We start from the raw sequence: 18,352 nt of genomic DNA, 5'->3' as shown, positions 1-18,352 counted from the left end.
CTTATTTCATCTGCCAAAACCTTTTCCTATTAATAACTTGGTGGTGGGAGAATCAGCACTGTTATGTTTTTTGGGTTTTCTTTTTTCTTTTTTAACTCACCTGGTTCTATCTAATCTGAAAAAAAGTTGATTATAGCATATCATAAATTGGCCATTGGAATTGTTGCCAAGGACAGTGACCTTGTGCTTCCAGGTAAAATGAACTTCTCCCATACATTAAGATACCACTTCCAGGTCACTCTTACAGAGCAAGCTCTTTCTCCATAAAACTGAAAGAGACTCACACATTTGAGCTCTAACTTGAAAGATAGCACCACTATCATTTATAGACCCAGGAAAGAATTTAAGCTCACAGGGAACCAAAGAGGCAGCAGCAGAAATCATTGAGGTTAGAGTTCTTGGTAGGCCCTTGGCAGAGCTGTACTGTACTATTTTCTCGTATTTGCTTCCATGATATTTTTGGCTCTGAGATCAGATGGTTGCCATCTTCCCTCAGCTGAAGGAGGCTTTGCCTCCTTTTGGAGACTGTAATATTAAAGTGATGCCTCTATGCTGATCTTTACTTGTTATTTTAGGAGAGTAATCAATTCCTTCAAAATAACAGTTTGCAGTTGGTGAGTTCACCATATATTAAAGAAAAAAAGAAATATGAATTTTGATATGTCTTCAACATCTGTGTGTGTGCCCACGCATATGTGCACGCACGCACATGCTTGCATGTCAAGGTTAAGTGATGAGGAAAACTTTGTATAATAATATTTAACTTCAGAGATTCTAGGGTAGCCAGGATATGAAGAGTCAATTTCTGTTGTGGCATTCAAAGCAAAGGGGGAGGAGTGGGGGGAGTTTGCCATGATTCTTCGCCAGTGACTCACCTGGGTACCTTCGTATTTTAAATATATCATCTGTTTAAAATATGAAGTTCTCTAAAGGTTTTCCCCAAGGTCATCTAAACACGTAAATGGAAGAAAAAGTACTTAAAAAGCATTTTTATAATGTTTTCTGAAAATGGAGTGTTATCTTACTCAAATGTATATTTCTACCACCTAGAATCTGGTTTGGAGGGATCTACCAGGTTTTTGGTTTTTTTTTTTCTTTTTTTCCATTAACCTCTATAACTTTTCATTCATACCTGGCCGTACTTGTCTTGAGAAGAGTGTTGGAATGAGCTCTGACATGAATTGACTGGTTATGTTTCGCAACATACTACAATTTATTTCTTGAATGGACTTTGGAAATACTTATAATAATTATCTTAGCTAATTCATTGAAGACCTCTTATTTCCAGGTTCTTTTACATAATATGTTATACAGTTTTAGCACTAATATAAACCCTGTCCTTCAAAGCCCTAGAACACTGGCTGTTAATTTTTGTATGGAGGGTTGCCATTTTTTAAATTGGGGTTATAATTTTGTAGGTTATAGGTATGAAATTTTATTATATTAACTATAGGTATAAAATATTAATAGTGACTTCAGTTTTAAAGATTCCTTTAAATGTTTTCTATGTGAACTTTTGTGTCCTGATCATTGATACGTATTAATGTCCCAGAGAACATTGAGTAAATTGTACAGTGTCTTTTAGTGAAATCTGGATTTTAATCTTTTTTAGTTCTGGCTAAATAATCCTCATTAAGATTCTTTAAGGTCTAATCTCATGTGTGTATTAATAATGCAATGTTTGTATTCTCAAAGTTAATTTCATGTTACAATCAGACATAAAGTTTTAACCAAAATTAGATTTCTAAGATTTATACTTCAGTCTAGTTGTTCAACTTCTATGGTGGATTATAAAGAAGGATTTATATATAGTTAATGTAATAAGTTTTGTAAAACAGGTGTCTCCTCTTCTTCTCTTTTATTATCTTTATGAAGGAACTTCGGTAGACCGCAAGGTACATCATAATTTACATACAGTAGAAAAAGCCTAAGTCCTCTTCTCATTTCACTGTTGGGAACCCTAAGAGGCTGGCTTTCACTAACATCTGACAGAGGACCGGGTCCATCTGGGATCCTGTGGTTCTCAGTTTCTGTGATCCTGCCTTGGAGTTTGTTTCTCACCTTACATCTTTATAGTTCCTGCATCCAAACTGGTTAAATTTCACATTCGTAGGTGCTTTCTGTATGCAAGACCCTCCTCGTGTTCCGGATAACCAGAATCCCAATGTTCTCTCCCCTTCCAAATTTAACAAAGTGTTTTTATGGCAGAGAACTCCTTCAGGCAGAAGGAAAACTGACAAGGCAAACCTGGTAGCTGCATTTTAACAGGACTAAAAATCTTACCAGCACAGATCAACCAGGCTCTGGAATCAGAGCGGAGTCTTACTTCCTGCTCTAGAATTTACTTTGTGGAGCTGAGCAACGTACTACATCTTTGCCCCAACTCCACTTCTTTTTCTTACCTTTATTTTAAATGAATAGAAAGATTTATTTATAACATAAAAAATATTTCCTTATTCTTTTTTTAAATTCCAGTATAGTTAACATACAGTGTTCTATCAGATTTCAGGTGTACGATATAGTGATTCAGCCCTTGCATACGTCACCCTTTGCTCCTCACCACAAGTGCACTACTTAATCCCCATCACCCATTTCCCCTCCATCCTCCCACCCACCTCTCCTCTGGGAACCACCTGGTACGTCTGGTAACCATAGTTCAGAGTGTTTCCTGGCTTGTCTGTCTTATTTTTCTTACTTTATAAATTGGAAGAATAATAGTACCTTATCTAGGAGAATAGTCACCCTCCAAATACCTAAATCCTCCTACTCCTCTGGTCTGGAATAAAACCAAAAGTAACAGCTAGACATGAAGGAGCAGTAGAAGTTGTAACAGTTGACATTTTCATTCAAAATAGTTGTCCTTTTTTCTTTTTTTTTTGAGGTCCCCGACTATTAACGCATTATTATCTATATGTCTCTTTATTCTGGTTAAGAGTTGGCTTGTGTATCTTGCTGCTCCCCTGTTGGGGGCATAGATATTTATAATTGTCATAGCCACTTGCTGGATACATCCTTTAAGAATAATATAGTGTCCTTCTGTATCTCTAACTACAGTCTTCAGTTAAAATCTCATCTGTCTGATATGAGAAGGCTACCCCAGCTTTCTTTTGAGGTCTATTGGCATGAAAAATGGTTTTCCATCCCTGCACTTTCAGTCTGGATGTATCTTTAGGTTCAAAATGAGTCTCTTGTAGACAGCAAATGGATGGGTCACAACCCTGTGGTGTTTTATGGGAACATTTAGGCCATTCACGTTGAGAGTGATTATTGAGAGCGATGATTTTAATGATGTCATGTTGCCTGTGAAGTGTCATGTTGCCTGTGAAGTCTTTGTTTCTATAGATTGTAAATTTCTGTTCTGTATCACTCTTGGGGCCTTTTTATTTTACAGAACTCCCCCTTAATATCTCTTGTAGGGCTGGCTTGGTGGTCACTAATTCCTTCAGTTTCTGCCAGTCTTGGAAGGTCCTTATCTTCCATCAATTCTGAATGACAGCCTTGCTGGATAAAATATCCTTTGGCTGCATGTTATTCTCAGTTAGAGCTTTGAAAATACCCTGCCAACCCTTCCCGGCCTTTCAGGTCTCTGTAGACAGGTCTGATGTTATTCTGATATTCTTCCTCTGTACGTAAGGATTTTCTTCCCCCTGGCTGCTTTCAAGACCGTGTCTTCAGATCTAATATTTGCAAATTGCACTATGATGTGACATGTGTAGGTCTGTTCTCATTGATCTTGGGAGGGGTCCTCTCTGCCTCTTGGACACGAATGCTTATTTCCTTTGCCAGATTAGGGAAGTTCTCAGCTACAAATTTGTTCAAATATCTCTTCTAGACCTCTCTCTTTCTCCACCTCCTTGGGAATGCCGATGATTCTGACATTGGAACGTTTCACTGAGTCAGTAATCTCCCGTAATCTACATTCTTGAGATTGGATTTTTTTGAGCCAAGTTTCCATTTTTACTTTCTCTTCTACCATCCCATCTTCCAATTCAGTAATTCGTTCTTCTGCCTCATTTACCCTGGCCGTCAGAACATCTAGTTTAGACTGCATTTGATTCATAGCATTTTTAATTTCTGCCAGATTCGCTCTCATTTCCACCCTTAGAGATTTTATATTCTCATTAATATTTTCGTTAATATTTTTTTCAAGCCTACACATCATCTTGACCATTGTTACTCTGAACTATTTCTGACAATTTGGTTATATCCATATCCATCAGTTCTGTGGCAGAGGCCACAGTCTCTGTGTCCTTTCTTTGCTGAGGGTTTTTCCTCCTTGTCATTCTGATGAGGAGAGGTTGTGGGGATGCCCAGAGCCCAAATTATTGACCAGGATCCAGGCAGTGTGCACTTGTTTTATAGGGACCTTAGGTACGTGGGCTTCTTGATTTTTCAGCCTGCCTTCTGGGGGAGGGGCCTGCAGCTCTGATACTCAGGCAACCCTGTTTTGGTAGAGTCGCCCTGTCCTCTGCAAGGGGGGTTGGGGATGGGCACAGTGTGAACCAGTATTTCCAGGCTTTTGTTTTCTGGCAGCTTTCCCTGGCGGTTTTCTGTGCCTCTTCTGAGAGTCAGAGCAGCAGCGGCCGTATCTTAGCCTCTGTCTCAGAACAGACAGATCGTAGTCTGCTCTCCACTGAGCTCTTCTGGCCACTTTAATTCTGTTTCCGTTGGTGCTGCTAAAAACCCCCTCAGTGTCCCCGGATGTGTGCCCCACAGCCACTCTCCCAGCCCTCCTTCCAGGGCAGGCATGTCTCTGTCCTTTTTGCTTCTAACACCGCCAGCCACCCCTGGTTCCCGCGCGCTCCTGAGCTCCCTGTTTCAGTGTGGTTCGCGTGCACTCCGGAGCGCCAGTATTCCATCTGGTTGCACCCGCAGTCCGAGCTTCCAGTTTCAGTCAGGTCGAGTGCGCGCTCCAGAGCTCCCGGTTTTAGTCCAGTTCCAGTGTGTGGTCCAGAGCGCCGGTTTTCAGTTTGGTCGTGTGCGCATTCCCGGGCTCACGGTCCCAGTCTGCTCTCTCGTGGGTGCAGGTCCACAAGTCTGCCCACTCCCCCGTGCAGGTGGCTACTGCTTTCTGGTGCCCGAACGCGGTGGCTCCCTCCCCCTTCCGTTTATCTTCCGATATCTGCGCAGCTTCACGGCTCCCCACTTCGTACCTCAATACTCAGCACTGGAGATGTTCATTTGTAGAGATCCAGATGTATCTTCTTGCATTTTGGGCTGATTTTGTGGGTGTTCAGGGCGGTCTGGTAGATATCCAGCTCAACTCGGGGGACCAGCTGAAAAAAGGGTCCCCTACTCCTCCGCCAACTTTTCCGCCTCTCCCAAAACCTGCTCCTTATTAAATATTTTGTTGGCTAGATATTTATTGGTGGTGGTGGTTTGTTTTAATTAGCTGAGGTGAAAGTATTTTTGTTAAAATGTTTTATAATATCATTGGATACTTGAAACTTACCTTTTATATATATATATAAAATATATGCATATATATAAAATATATATACATATATATATGTGTATATATATATATCTCCAGATACTAACATTGTGTTAAACTATATTTATTCATTCCTCTTGAAAGTTTAAGAATACTGCTGTTTCTAATATGGTAAAAACTATCTCTGACTTGTGATGTTACTTCAAGTGACATTATTCTAAAATGACCCTGTGTACAATAATCTTTTGAAGATGCTGCAAAATCGAAAGATTACCCTTTTTGAGATTTGGCTTTAGCTTTTTGGTGGAGAGGCCCATATTTATATGAATGCCTTGAACTTATCTATAAATCTGAAGGGCTATCAAGAAAGAAGTCCTCGGTGTACACTGGTTTCATTTCCAATCTGATGTAGAAGGACAAATTGTAGCAATATATTTTGGGTAGTATTTGTGTGGCTTCACATACGTGGGACAGAGGAAAGCGGTTGCCTTTGGAGTTTTGTACAAATAAAAAGTTTTGTCTTAATTGTGCTGAGATGATCACAAAAGACCCTGTGTCTCAAGGGTCCCAAATACTTTAATTTTTAGACAATTTCTGAATCGTAAGATGTCATTTCAAACTTCAAGATTAGCATTAAATGCTGTCTTGAGGCATGTGAAACATATTAATCTAGGATAACCTAGAATTTATAATAAGTTACATAATAACTCAGATTAAACTTCTTCCATAAGCCTTAACTTTCCCTAATGTCTTTTTATTTCTTCAGCCTCTTTCAGCTATATGAGTATTTAGGATGTTCAAGACACCAGGGGAAATACAAAAGGAATAAAGCAAAGTCTGTGAGAATGAGACAGGTGTATGATTAGTTAACTAGAAGATAAGGCATAGGAGAAGCATTCAGAAAAAATAATATGGGCTCCTCGAGAAGCGAAACGAATCTAATTGAGATGCAGTGTAGAAGAAGGAATAAAGAAAGCTGCACACAGGAAGGTGACTGGCTTATAGACCTGAAAAGATTGATAGGTGTTTTTGTAGACATGACAGGGAGGAATAGCATGAAGGCAGGGAGAATGGGCATAGGGAAGGAAGTCCATTGGATAGATTGGATGGATAGAATAGAGAGAGAGAATAGGCAGGGTAGGTGAAATTACAGCAGTGTAGATTGTAACCAAACTAGAGTGTCCTGAATTCTATACTAAGTTAGAATTAATTTGTTGACAGGAAAAAGGTTTTAAAGGTTTTTGTTGTTGTTTGTCTGTTGGCAGAAGAGTAATAGGATCAGAATATTTAAATTAGTAGCATTTTCAAGGGAGTTGTGGTAGATTTGGGTCAGCTGGGAAGGCAGAAGAAAAAGATGTCTCCTTAGTTAAGGAATTAAAGAAAACCTGAATCTGGGATGCTTGGGTGGCTCCATTGGTTAAGTGTCTGACTCTTGATTTTGGCTCAGGTCATGATCCCAGGGTCGTTAGATTGAACTCCGTGTCAGGCTCCACACTCACTGGAGATCTTGAGGTTCTCCCTGTTCCTCTGCCCCTCCCTCCCCACCCCATGCCTCTCTTCAAAACAAAACAAAACAAAAAAACAGAAAGCCTGAATCCATGGGGTTTCAGTGTAAACTGTTGCTGCAGTCGATGCTATCAATCTATACATTTGAGGAAAAATTTTTTTCTCTTATTTATAAACAGGGTTTTCAGATTAACAAAGAATATAAAATATTTATTTTTAGCCCAACTTGTAATTTATTGCCCTCACTCAGATGGTGGCAGCTAAAATGATTCTAGGTCTACTGGAATGGATGCAGGTGGGAACATGGATTTCAGAATGAAATGGTGTCTGGGATCTGTTTTGTAATCATGTAACCTTATTATAGCCTCTAATGAGGGAGACATGCAAAGGAGAAATTGGAACTCTAGCACAGGTCCTCATTTTTAGAGTGACACTTCAGTGCTATAAGATTTAGGTTGTGTAAGTCTGAAAAGTGATCATTGATACATTTCAAATGTGTTATTTGAACCATGTTTCTTAAGTTGCAAGAGAAGGGCATGGACTTTTATTTTCCATTCTAAAAGCTTCAACACCATTTTAGAAATAAGAGGGGATGAAAAGAAATTGGTAGGTTATCGATGGGGCTATTGGGCTTTTCAGGTTCTTTATAGCCTTTTGCCCCCACATCAGCCTACCTTTTAAATATGAATTAATAAGAGTTTAGGTGAATGTTAAAACTCTAGTGATTACATAAAGATTTTAAAATACATCTAATCTTTTTTGCATATGTGTGAATATACAATGTTATTCTCTCTCTTTTTTTTTTAATTGCTTTAATTTCAAGTTGTTGCATTATTCACAAGGAATTGTTCAGTCCCTGTAGTGTAACAGAGAAACCTGGAAATCGGGATATTTTATTCTGAGTAATTAAACACTGGTTCTCTGTGGTCTCTTATGAGCAAGGTAACAATTTTAGTTTGTGCTGTTCACATGGAAAATTTCATTTAAAATTGCACACACTTTGAAAGCCAGAACAGGTCTCTCGTTGCCAATAGTGTTGAAGCTTCAGCCTTGTACAATCAGAAAAGAATTTCTGATTGTACTCATGTACTGTTTTATCAAGAAGTTTAAAAATGTCCTGTTAACCCCAGAGAGAGATCATTTAGAACACTTGTATTTGGGAGAATTGAAATAAGAAGTGCACCGGTCCTCTTACTCTTCATGGAATCCTATAGAGAATGGTCACTTTTCCATAAAAACTGATTGGCATTTGGGAGATTTTGCTGTCTGGTATCTAGCTACCTGTATCTGATTTATAGAAATTATAGTACATATTCCTTCTCAATATGTTCAAGAATCAAGTTGTATTATATTTGTTACATATAACTTGGTACTCCTTTGGGTGGTGGTGAGTAATTGTTATGGTGCTACCGACTCCTCAGTAAATTATATGATACTTCACTTGTTTAAATAAACTGACATTGCATATGCTTTTCCAAATTATAGTTTTTCTAAGAGCTGCTACCGTTTTGGGTCCTCCAGAAGTGAAATTCTAAACTAGCCCTTTGATTTCCTTTCAGGTCTTTTCCAATGGTCACCTGGGAAGTGAAGAATATGATGTTCCTCCCCGGCTTTCTCCTCCTCCTCCCGCTGCCACCCTCCTCCCTAGCATCAAGTGAGTTCTATTGAATGTGGAGAACATTTATCCATGTGTAAAGCTATGGTAAACAGTGGATGTGAGGTGTTCAATACGCAAAGTACAAGGTGAACAGAAACACATCAATAAAAACGACCCAGCCAGATTTATAAACTAATGTATCAGAAATCAAGATTCTTCCTGATTCTTTGCTGGGAACCACAGCATTTATGACACTTACCGAAACTCTGAGATTACACACAGAGCAACAGGGAGAGAAAACTTAAGGCTTCTTTGTATCCGAGAAGAGGACAGAGTAGCACAGTGAGCTTTCCCCTCCAATTTACCTTTCTCCCTGAGGGGTGTCACATTTATCCCAACTATCCAGTATGATATCAGAAAATAATCTCTTATTCTTTCAATTTCCCCAATTCCCAAACCCATTCAGCCACTAAGTCCTGTTGATTGTTCTTTGGAAGTTTTTTTATAATCAGCTATTCTTTCCCATCACCTCATAGCTGGACAACTGAAAGAATCATACACATGATGATACATCATGATCTTAGAATTCTTATCAGTGGATTTTAAAATGACTTAACTGAAAAATAAGTTCACCCAGGTTGTCTCATTTGAAAAATGGGGACACAAGAGACACATTGGACAGTTAGTTAAGTGATCTACCCAAGTCAAACCAGGATAAAACCAAGTCTCCTGATTCCCATTTTCCACTCTTTATATTAAATCAGGCTACCTGCCTTTTCTCCAATATATTTTGTTGATATAGCTGAATGAATTTAAATTCTGCTTTCCCCAGATCACTTTCCTCCTTAAAACCCAGCACTGTTTTTTTCTTTTCTTTTAAATTAATTCTATGCTCTTCTGCTAGCAGTGGGATCCACAGCATTTTACCCAACTAAAATATTGTTCAGTAATTCCTAATGCTTGCCCTCCACTCTTGTCTTGATTTTTTTTCCTGGTTTTATGAGTTTTTCAAGCTGTTTCCTCCTATGTACCACACTTTCAGAATCTTTATTCTAATGGTCCACGTCTCAGGCTCTATTTCTTTATGAAAACTTGTGTGACATCTTCATTCGTAATGACAGTATGTGGTAAGACATTCTCATTTTTCTTCCTACCATTTGTAGGAAGTAGTTTCTTCCTACATTTAACTATGAACTCTGTTTCACTGTCTTCTAATTTTAAAGTGCTTATTCACATTAAAAAAGATGATAAAGTTTTGAGGGCAAAAACTTTTTCTTAAATTTTCTGATTCTTCCCTAACACCTTACTGTTTTTGCTGTGTAGTGAATACACCGAGAGTACCTGGTTGCTTGGTTGATTATTGGGTACGATCTCACTTCTAATTGAAAGTCTTAGAGCATCTTTACTCCTTCCTCTGCTGGTCACTGAGCTCCCCTATACATAAGAATACAAAAGAAGGATAAGCTAAATCCTAGCCCCCAAGAAATTTACACTCTACTTTAGAAAATAAAATGAACATGCATGAAATCCCTAGAGAACATTATGCACTAAATTGTATAATTCTAACTTGTTAGTTTTTACTTGTGCTTGGAGGAAAGACTTAACAGTCCAAGTGTCTTTCATAGAGAAGATGGAAATTTCCTGAGTCATGGAGAATAGGCACAGTTCAAAAAGAGAGCAGACGACAAGAAAAAGCAAGAGTGTGAAATGTGACATCATTCAGGGGACAGTGGGAAACTAAGCTAATTGGAGCATTCTCTAGTGGTAACTTTTCTGGGAACTGCCAGAAAATGTAGCTGACATAAAAATTGGAAACAAATACACATACTCTGTATAGTAGGCTCTAAAACAGTAAGAACATATGATATCGTAGCCTCAAAAGAACTCTGGATATGTGTATATGTAATAAAACATCTATGTTCAATTAACTCTGAGAATTTAGAGAACATCAGAAAATGAAGTAAATAAAATCTTGCCAATTAGAGATTAAATTTGCATATTCTGTTTAGTAAATTCTTATAGGCAAGTGGAATAAGAAGCAGAAGTTGCAGTTTTCTTCATATATATTTAATATTAGATACCTGTTTCTCCTGTAAATCAAGAATAAATTCATAGCATAATGTATTTTATTAATATTTTTCTGGTACTTCAGTTTGTAAGTGCATGTAAATATATGTTGTTCCCATTTTCTCTTGACTTTTCCCTCAGAAACTGTGCAGTTGCTTTACTGAAACATAGAAATAGTTTAACAGTGTATGTTTAACAGCAAATTAGTTTTTGATTTTGCATGCTGCAAATTAACCATAATTAACAATACAAGTGTCGACTTAATGTCACATTTATCTCTTCAGTTTTTTATTCTGACTATAAATAATACTTGTTCATTATATAAAATATGGACACTGTAGAAAAGAAAGAAAATTAACAAATATGTAAATATAAGTATATACATACTCAAAATATCAATGTCCAGAGTTTTAACATTTTGAAATCTTTTAGACATTTTTTTACATGATTTAGATTATATTGTAGAGACAATTTCATGTCCTTCTTTGTTATTTAATATTTTAATAAGCACTTGTCTTAATCATTTATGGACTGTATTATTATAAAACCAGCATGGAATTCTGAAGTGAACGTTAAAATAATCAGACTTAATTCCAGACCCGACTCCAGCATATTAAGTATTTGTCTGTCTTTGAACAAGGTAACTTCTCAGCCCTCACTTTCTCCATCTGATAAATGAAGGGCTGTTTATCTTAAATGATTTCCAAAATTCTTTTGAGCTTCAACTTTTTAGGTTCTATGAAATATGTTTTTTAAGGGGTACTCATCTGTAGTGTTAATTAAAAATGAAATATTTGGCAATTTAAGTGTTCATTTGTAGTCGGCTGTTTGCGTCTCATTGCTGAAGCCAAAATGAGTTGGATTACAGCTCTAGTTTTGTTTGGTTTTGTTCTTTATGTTTGGTCTACTTGGGCCTCTTTAGAATGTATAACCAGAGTCCAGTGAGTATGGACCCTTAGCACTAGAGGGGCATAGAACAGAGGTCTCAGCAAATAGGGATGAGATAAGGATGTTGGATGTTCTAGTACCTAATTCCATGTTAGACTCCTTCTGCATGTTTCAAAATCAGCCCAAAGCAAAGTCACAAAGTACTACCTAACATAGACTTCTCACAAATGTTCTCGCAAATGTTGAAAATCCCAATGGTGAATTCAGTAAAGTCGCAGCTAGCATTTACCTTTTTAAATGTACATTGTGTTGTTATAAATATTTGCTAAAGTGTAATTGTTAAATTATTTGATGTTACCATGATTTCCATTTACTTGATATAAGAGGCTACTCTCTGATAGTTTTACTTTCTTATAAAACTATATGTTTGCAATTATGTGACTTTTATTGTATAACTTGAGACCTAGAAGAATATAGAATTTATTTTTAAAAAATGTTCTGTTGAAGCAAGCTGAAACTGTACTAGTGTGCATAGATTTAGTTATTATTTTTTTCTTAGTTTTTCTAAATGGTTTCTATTTAATTAACATCATTGACATTTAGCTATAAGTGTGAAATTTTAAATAAAAGCTTAAAACATAGGTACTTACTATTTTCTAGAGAGGGAATGAAAAAAATCCTATGTGGATTATTTTTACTTCGTAGTATAAATTTTTACTAAGTTATGTTTGTCTTGAAATAATTTGACTAGAGTTGAATAAGGTATTCTGGGGTTAAATAGTATACCTCCTTTAAAGCCAAGATAAGAAATTTGGTTTGGTTAGTTTTGGAAAGTTTTGATTGGCATTATGACATGATACTGGTTTGCATTTGTAAAGAATTACCCTGGCTGCTATGTGGAAAATTGTCTTTAGGACAGCAGAAATGAAAGCAGGGAGACCAATGGAGAGTGTCGTCGTCTGATATGGTAGACCAGTCAGAGATGGTCAGGGCTTTGACTGGAGTCATGGTGATGGAGTTACTACTGGGTCAACTTTGGGGCATATTTTGATGCAATGGCACTGTTAATAAACTGGATATCTGTGAGGTATGATAGTCAGCAATGACCCCTCTATAGGTTTTTGGCTAAAGAAACTGAATCGTTGGTGCCATTTTCCAAAAGTGAGGGAGAAGAATTGATGTGGGAATAGGACAGAGGTGTAAAATTGAGACTTAGGGATCTGCTGAGTTTGGGCTGCTTATTACATACATACACACACACACACACACACACACACACACACCTAAGTAGAAGCTTTGAGGGAACAGTTGGACATACCATCTAAGCTTAAAATGTGTATTATATTCAGGTGAATATTTCAGCAGGTACTACTGAAAGCTAATAAGCTTATTTCTGTATGCTCAATGCTCAAATTTAGTAGATTGGTTACACTCTCAGACATTTGAGTGTAACTCTGAGATTTTAAACAATATGGGAACTTAGATATTAAAGTATTACCTTGAAGTAGACTATACCATTTACCCCTGAAATGTTAGAGAAAATATATTTAGAACACTTCTGTAGAGTAAAATTTTAGTAAACATTATTGTTTATAATCAAAATCTCCATTTATATACCAAATTGCTAGGGAAAATAAACTAGAAATGTAGCTTTGTGAATGTAGCCTCAACAACTGCCCCCCCTCCAGTGAGAGTGACCAGAGTAGGTCCACGCTTCCAAACATCAGCCTCTGTGGCGTGAATGCGCGTGTGCCTGTGATTGTCTTTAAACAGTCATCAGAATGGTCTATGTATAAGTTTAATTGTAAAACTATAAAGCTAGATCAATGTTTGAATGAAATGATGTGGTGAGTTCATGGTAGAGGGGAAAGTTTGTTTTGTTCTGCTTTGTTTTTAACTAGAAAGTGGATGACATGGAAGAAGAGAAAAAAGTACTAAGCCATGGGCGACATTAATACAAATACCACACTACACTTAAAGGGAGTGAGCTGGATGGGAATTTCTCATTTTCGATATGGTGCATACCAGGCTTCATTACGTGTAACTAGTGTCAAAAGAGCAGGAAAATGTGTTCCGTTATTGTTCACCTGAGGAGCAGTGTAGACAGTATGTACTTCAGTTTTACATGAATCCTTTCTATGCTCAATGATAAGAAAGTATGGTAGAAGACTTTTTAATGGAAGATTAAAGCTGTATTAGGAGCTACTCTATCTTCTTAATCCTAGCAAATGAATATGGTTGCTCTTTTACTAGTTTCAGAACCAGCTTTCCTCTAGTAGTACCTTAATATTGTTTCAAGACTTGCCAAGATATTACACTATTTTTGTTTGCTTTACCTTGGGTAGATGGAAAGGTGCACTATGACTGAAGATGGCAGTCCCCCCCGCCCGCCACTCACTCTCAAAAAAAAGGGAAGAAATGTGAGCCATTGGATGCTATTTAAATATACAATGTAAAATATATACCCTATGCTGTCTTTTTTTGTCCCACAGAGACATAATCTATCATATATTCTCCATTTCTCCATGAACGTATTGATCTGTTGATAGAATATGTGTAGGGTTAGAGTGAGATTTTATTTTCATATTAAGTGAGGGCATCTTGGCATATTCACAACATTCAAGCATTTCTTAGTCTCTATTAAGATTTCTCTGTCGTCTCAAATAGAATTCAATAAGTTATCTGAAGGCCATTAAGAATATTCAGCATATTTTGTGAAAGATGCTTATCTACAATATCTAAAATGAGTTAAAATGAAAGTCTTCCACTGGTTAAAGCATAATTTATATACAGTATGCACAGCAAAATTCAGCTCGATGAGTTCATATCATAGCCATGTAATCACCACCACAGTCAGATCACAGGACACAGTTCCATCACTCCAGAAAATCCCCCTGTGCCTTATGTCAGTTTCTCCCCTCACCCCAAACCCCTGGAAATTACCAATCTGATTTATGTCCATATAGTTTTGCCTTTTCCAGAAGGTTGTAGAGCTAGGATCATGTGGTACAGACTTTGGGTCTGCCCTCTTTCTACTTAGTGTACTGCACGTGAGAGTCATCCATGTTAGCGAGCCTCTCAGTAGTTTGTTCCTTTTTTACTGCTCCAGAGTAAGTGTTCATTATAAAACATACTGTGGCTTGGTTATCCATCCCTCCACTGAGGGACATTGGGTTGTTTCCAGTTTTTGGTGGTTACAAATAATACCACTTTAAATATCATCGTGAAGTCTTTAATGTCCAACATATATTGGAAAATTAGATTCTCAAGAAAAGTATGTGTTTCTTCAGTATCTATCTTCTTGATTTCTAAAGCAGACCCCCTAAAAATTTTAGAGATGTACATTGGTTCTGAATAAGTTAACTTAAAAATGTAACTAAAAATTTGTTTCTCCAATTTATATACAAGTCCGTGAAATGCTTACAATTAAAGCTTACAGGAAAGCATATGTAAACGTAATAATATGCCACACCAGCTTTTCTCAATGTCATGGAAGAACCCTCAAAATCAGTATGTATTACAAAACTCACTCTGATATACTGGGGAAATTACTTATTTGTGGCATATGTGCAATCATTTCAAATACAGCTTTATTTTGTGTCACCAGTTCCCAGAGCTATGATTTCTGTGAGTTAAGTATTTTCCCTGTTAAAAGTGTGATAATTAAAACAAGAAATATGGACTAATGTATACAGCAGGTTCTGAAGAGTCTGTTTTAAGAAAAGATATTTTTTAAAACCTCGCCTTCAGATACGATTAAATAAACATTCTTACGTGTAGAAAATGAGCGAATATATTTAAAATGCTTTTCTAGACTATGAAAGAATCCTAAAAATGATGTCTTTTTCCCTTAACAGCTTGGTCTTCTATTTCTCTGATAGCCACTCCTTTTTGTCTAAAAGCTGTGAGTGCTCCCCTGGACACACACCATCCCAGGGCTTTGTTGACTCGGGGGCCACCATTATGCATTTTGCAATTCAGGACAGAAATAGGTGACAGACGTAGATGAATATATAGAAAACACAAGGTCAGTGAAGGAACATGTACCAAATACATCTAATCGAACAAATTGAAGTTGAAAGAAAATTGTTTTGTCGGGCAATGTCACAGAAGGCTCATATATAGACAATGAAAATGGATATTTCTGCTTTGCCTTTTTTTCTGGAAAAGTTGATGGGCTAAGTGAGTTATCAAGAATTGCTCAATTGAAGGAAAGAAAAGTGCATGGCAAGGGTGGTGTTTGAGTCGTAAGTTAAATAAAGCCAGTGGGATATGCAGGTCACCCCTCTGATGATGTGCCTCATACCAAGCATATAAAATGCTATAGAGTAGTGTATCTGTGAGTTTGTTTTGAAATGTAAAAATCAGTAAGAACGGCGTTAGAAAATATACTCTTGGTTAGTTTCAAGTGTGCACTTGGAGAAAATGGCTGTATTTCGCACTGAAGGCTCAGCTAGCTAACACACAGTGAATGTAACAAGAGGTGCAGGTTGGGGAGACCATGGCTGTGCATCTCTGAGAGACTGTCCCCTTGTGCATTACCAGCCTATTAACTCCAGAATGACAACCACAGTGCAGAACGTTCCGTGAGTGTATGATGATGATATAAAGGGAATGAAGTAATGAATGTAAATGGTAAGATAGTTTACTTGGCAGCTTTAACTTGGAACCAGCCAAATACAATTTGCTCTGTTTTGTTCTTCTGATACCCTAAACATTTCTCAGAAACCATATCAATGACTGAAAATTTTCTTGTGTCCCGTAAGTTAGCTATTTTCTCCACTGCCAAAAGTAAACATACATGATAGCTAATGAAAATTGTGAAAATAATTCTTTACCACTTATTTAATGGCAAGTAAAATTGAACCTACTTTTTGAATTAGCTTGTGAAGGGAAGAAAAATAAAAATTACAAATAGTTTAATTATTAACTTGATTTGAGATTTCACTTTTGGTATTTTATATACAACTTCTTTATCTTATTTGTACCTTCTCTTTTTATTAAAGCTTTATTTTTTAGAGAAGTTTAGAGTGATTAGAGACTTTATTTTTTTTTAGATTCACAGCAAAATTGAGGAGAAGGTACAGCAGTTTCCCATATACTAACCGCCCCCACACATGCCTCACCTTTCCACCATCAACATCTTCCACCGTAGCGGTATCTCTGTTAAAATGCCTGAACCTATATTGACACATAATCACCCAAAGTCCATACTGTACATTCCTGTTTTTTATGGTAGAAACTGCTTTTATTTTTCCCTTCAGAACTGGATAGGATTAATTTGATATAAAAAGTTACGTAATGCTGAATAAAATGTACTGGAATGAGGGGCGCTTCTGTGGCACTGCTGGTTAAATGTCCAGTTAAGCATCTGACTCTTGGTTTCGGCTTTGAGATCCAGCTGGGCGTCATGCTCCCTGCTGAGCATGGAGTCTGCTAAAGTTTCTCTCCTCCTCTCCGTCTGCCCCATCCCCCATGCGTTCTCTCTTTCTCTCTCTCTCTTTGTAAAATAAATAAATCTTTAAAAAATTTTTAAAAATGCACTGGAATGATATTCTTATAAACTGGTTTATCTAAGTAGAATGTTATACTGATACAAGAAGTTTGCATTAAAAACACAAAGAAGAAAAGTAACTTATTAAAATGGTGATAAATGGGATATTTAAGCACTTTTTTGGATTTAGATACAAATTCCACTTGAAGATGTTTTTCACTTCTAGATATAATCCACTAAAACCTATTTAAGCTAAAAATCTATGATTACTAAATTTTAGCAGTAAGCCTTTATTATTCCATACAGTCGTAGGTGGACTTTACTTTTCATTTTCTTCAGAAATATTCCATCTGTTGATTTGCCGCAAAGCAAAAGGGGGGGGGGAATTACCCAGATGAAATTCTTTATCATTGAAGAGAAAATATAGCATCAGCTGTAACAGATGTGATTTCAAAAACTGTCCATTCTTGTGTCAATATGCAGCACTTCTTTGGAAACTCTTAAATTGTTGAAACTAACCCACAGCGGGCAGATGGGAGATTTCTGACATTGATGTTGTTGAACATTTGGTTAATAACATTTTTCTTTTATACAAGATATGCTCGAATTGCATAGGAAAAAAAGATTCATTATGAATGAAAGTATACTAGGATATAGAAAGGATGTACATTGTTTCATTTGCTGATAGAACCCATTCTGGTCCTTGAGTTGGGTAAATCGCTGTCCATGTTTCTAAGACTCAGTAGAAAGGTCATGTTTGAAATCCCTGCTCTAATAGCCATAAGATCACCATTTTGCAGCCCACGTACTAGTCGGCCTTCGTTTGGAATATACACACGTCTTCTAAGGTTGCACCACAGGAGCTGTAATCAGGTTGTTAGCGTGGGCTCTGGGCAGTGACAATGGACTTTTTGTCACTGTGCTTTCATCTCACTATAAACTGCCATTTGAATTTGGAGATTGCTCAAACAAACAAGAATTCAAAAATCAGTATTGAAAAACTCTTCAAAGACAGGTAAAAATACGCTTTTGAAAAGTCTTAGGAGAGATTTTTCTTTAATCTTTGAACTTTGTAAGGATTCAAATACATAGTTGAAAACTTTTACGTTTTTCACAATGTCTTCTTGTAATGGACACAAAGAAAAGCTCTTAAAGTTTTTCTCATTCTAACTAGTGAGAAGAAATCTAAATGAAATAGTTATTTCAGGCTTGATGGCACAGATACCAAAGGACTCTTGCTCCCTCTACAGAAGGTGCTTCAAAATTGCAGTCACAGAGATTTAGAAAAAACATACTTTTAATGAAACAGAGGTTTCACCATGATTAACAAAAGCTTTGGGTTTATATATACCAACAATGTCTTGCA

The 18,352-nt window shown here is 36.9% G+C and overlaps 1 protein-coding gene across 7 annotated transcripts in view; it reads left to right on the top strand.

The window, feature by feature from the left end:
• Positions 1-18,352, top strand: part of CBLB (Cbl proto-oncogene B) — a 214,063-nt gene that overhangs the window by 157,840 nt on the left and 37,871 nt on the right. For all 7 annotated transcript variants that reach the window (XM_019796249.2, XM_011220820.3, XM_034657724.1 and 4 more), the window contains exon 13: positions 8,500-8,594. In XM_019796249.2, coding sequence (XP_019651808.1) covers positions 8,500-8,594 — 95 coding nt within the window. The remainder of the gene's footprint in view (positions 1-8,499; positions 8,595-18,352) is intronic.

The sequence above is a fragment of the Ailuropoda melanoleuca genome, chromosome 1 (genome assembly GCF_002007445.2).
Source record: "Ailuropoda melanoleuca isolate Jingjing chromosome 1, ASM200744v2, whole genome shotgun sequence".
In the NCBI taxonomy this organism is placed as follows: Eukaryota; Metazoa; Chordata; class Mammalia; order Carnivora; family Ursidae; genus Ailuropoda; species Ailuropoda melanoleuca.
Note: the sequence above shows the minus strand (reverse complement) of the source record. Positions and strands in the feature narration are given on the sequence as shown.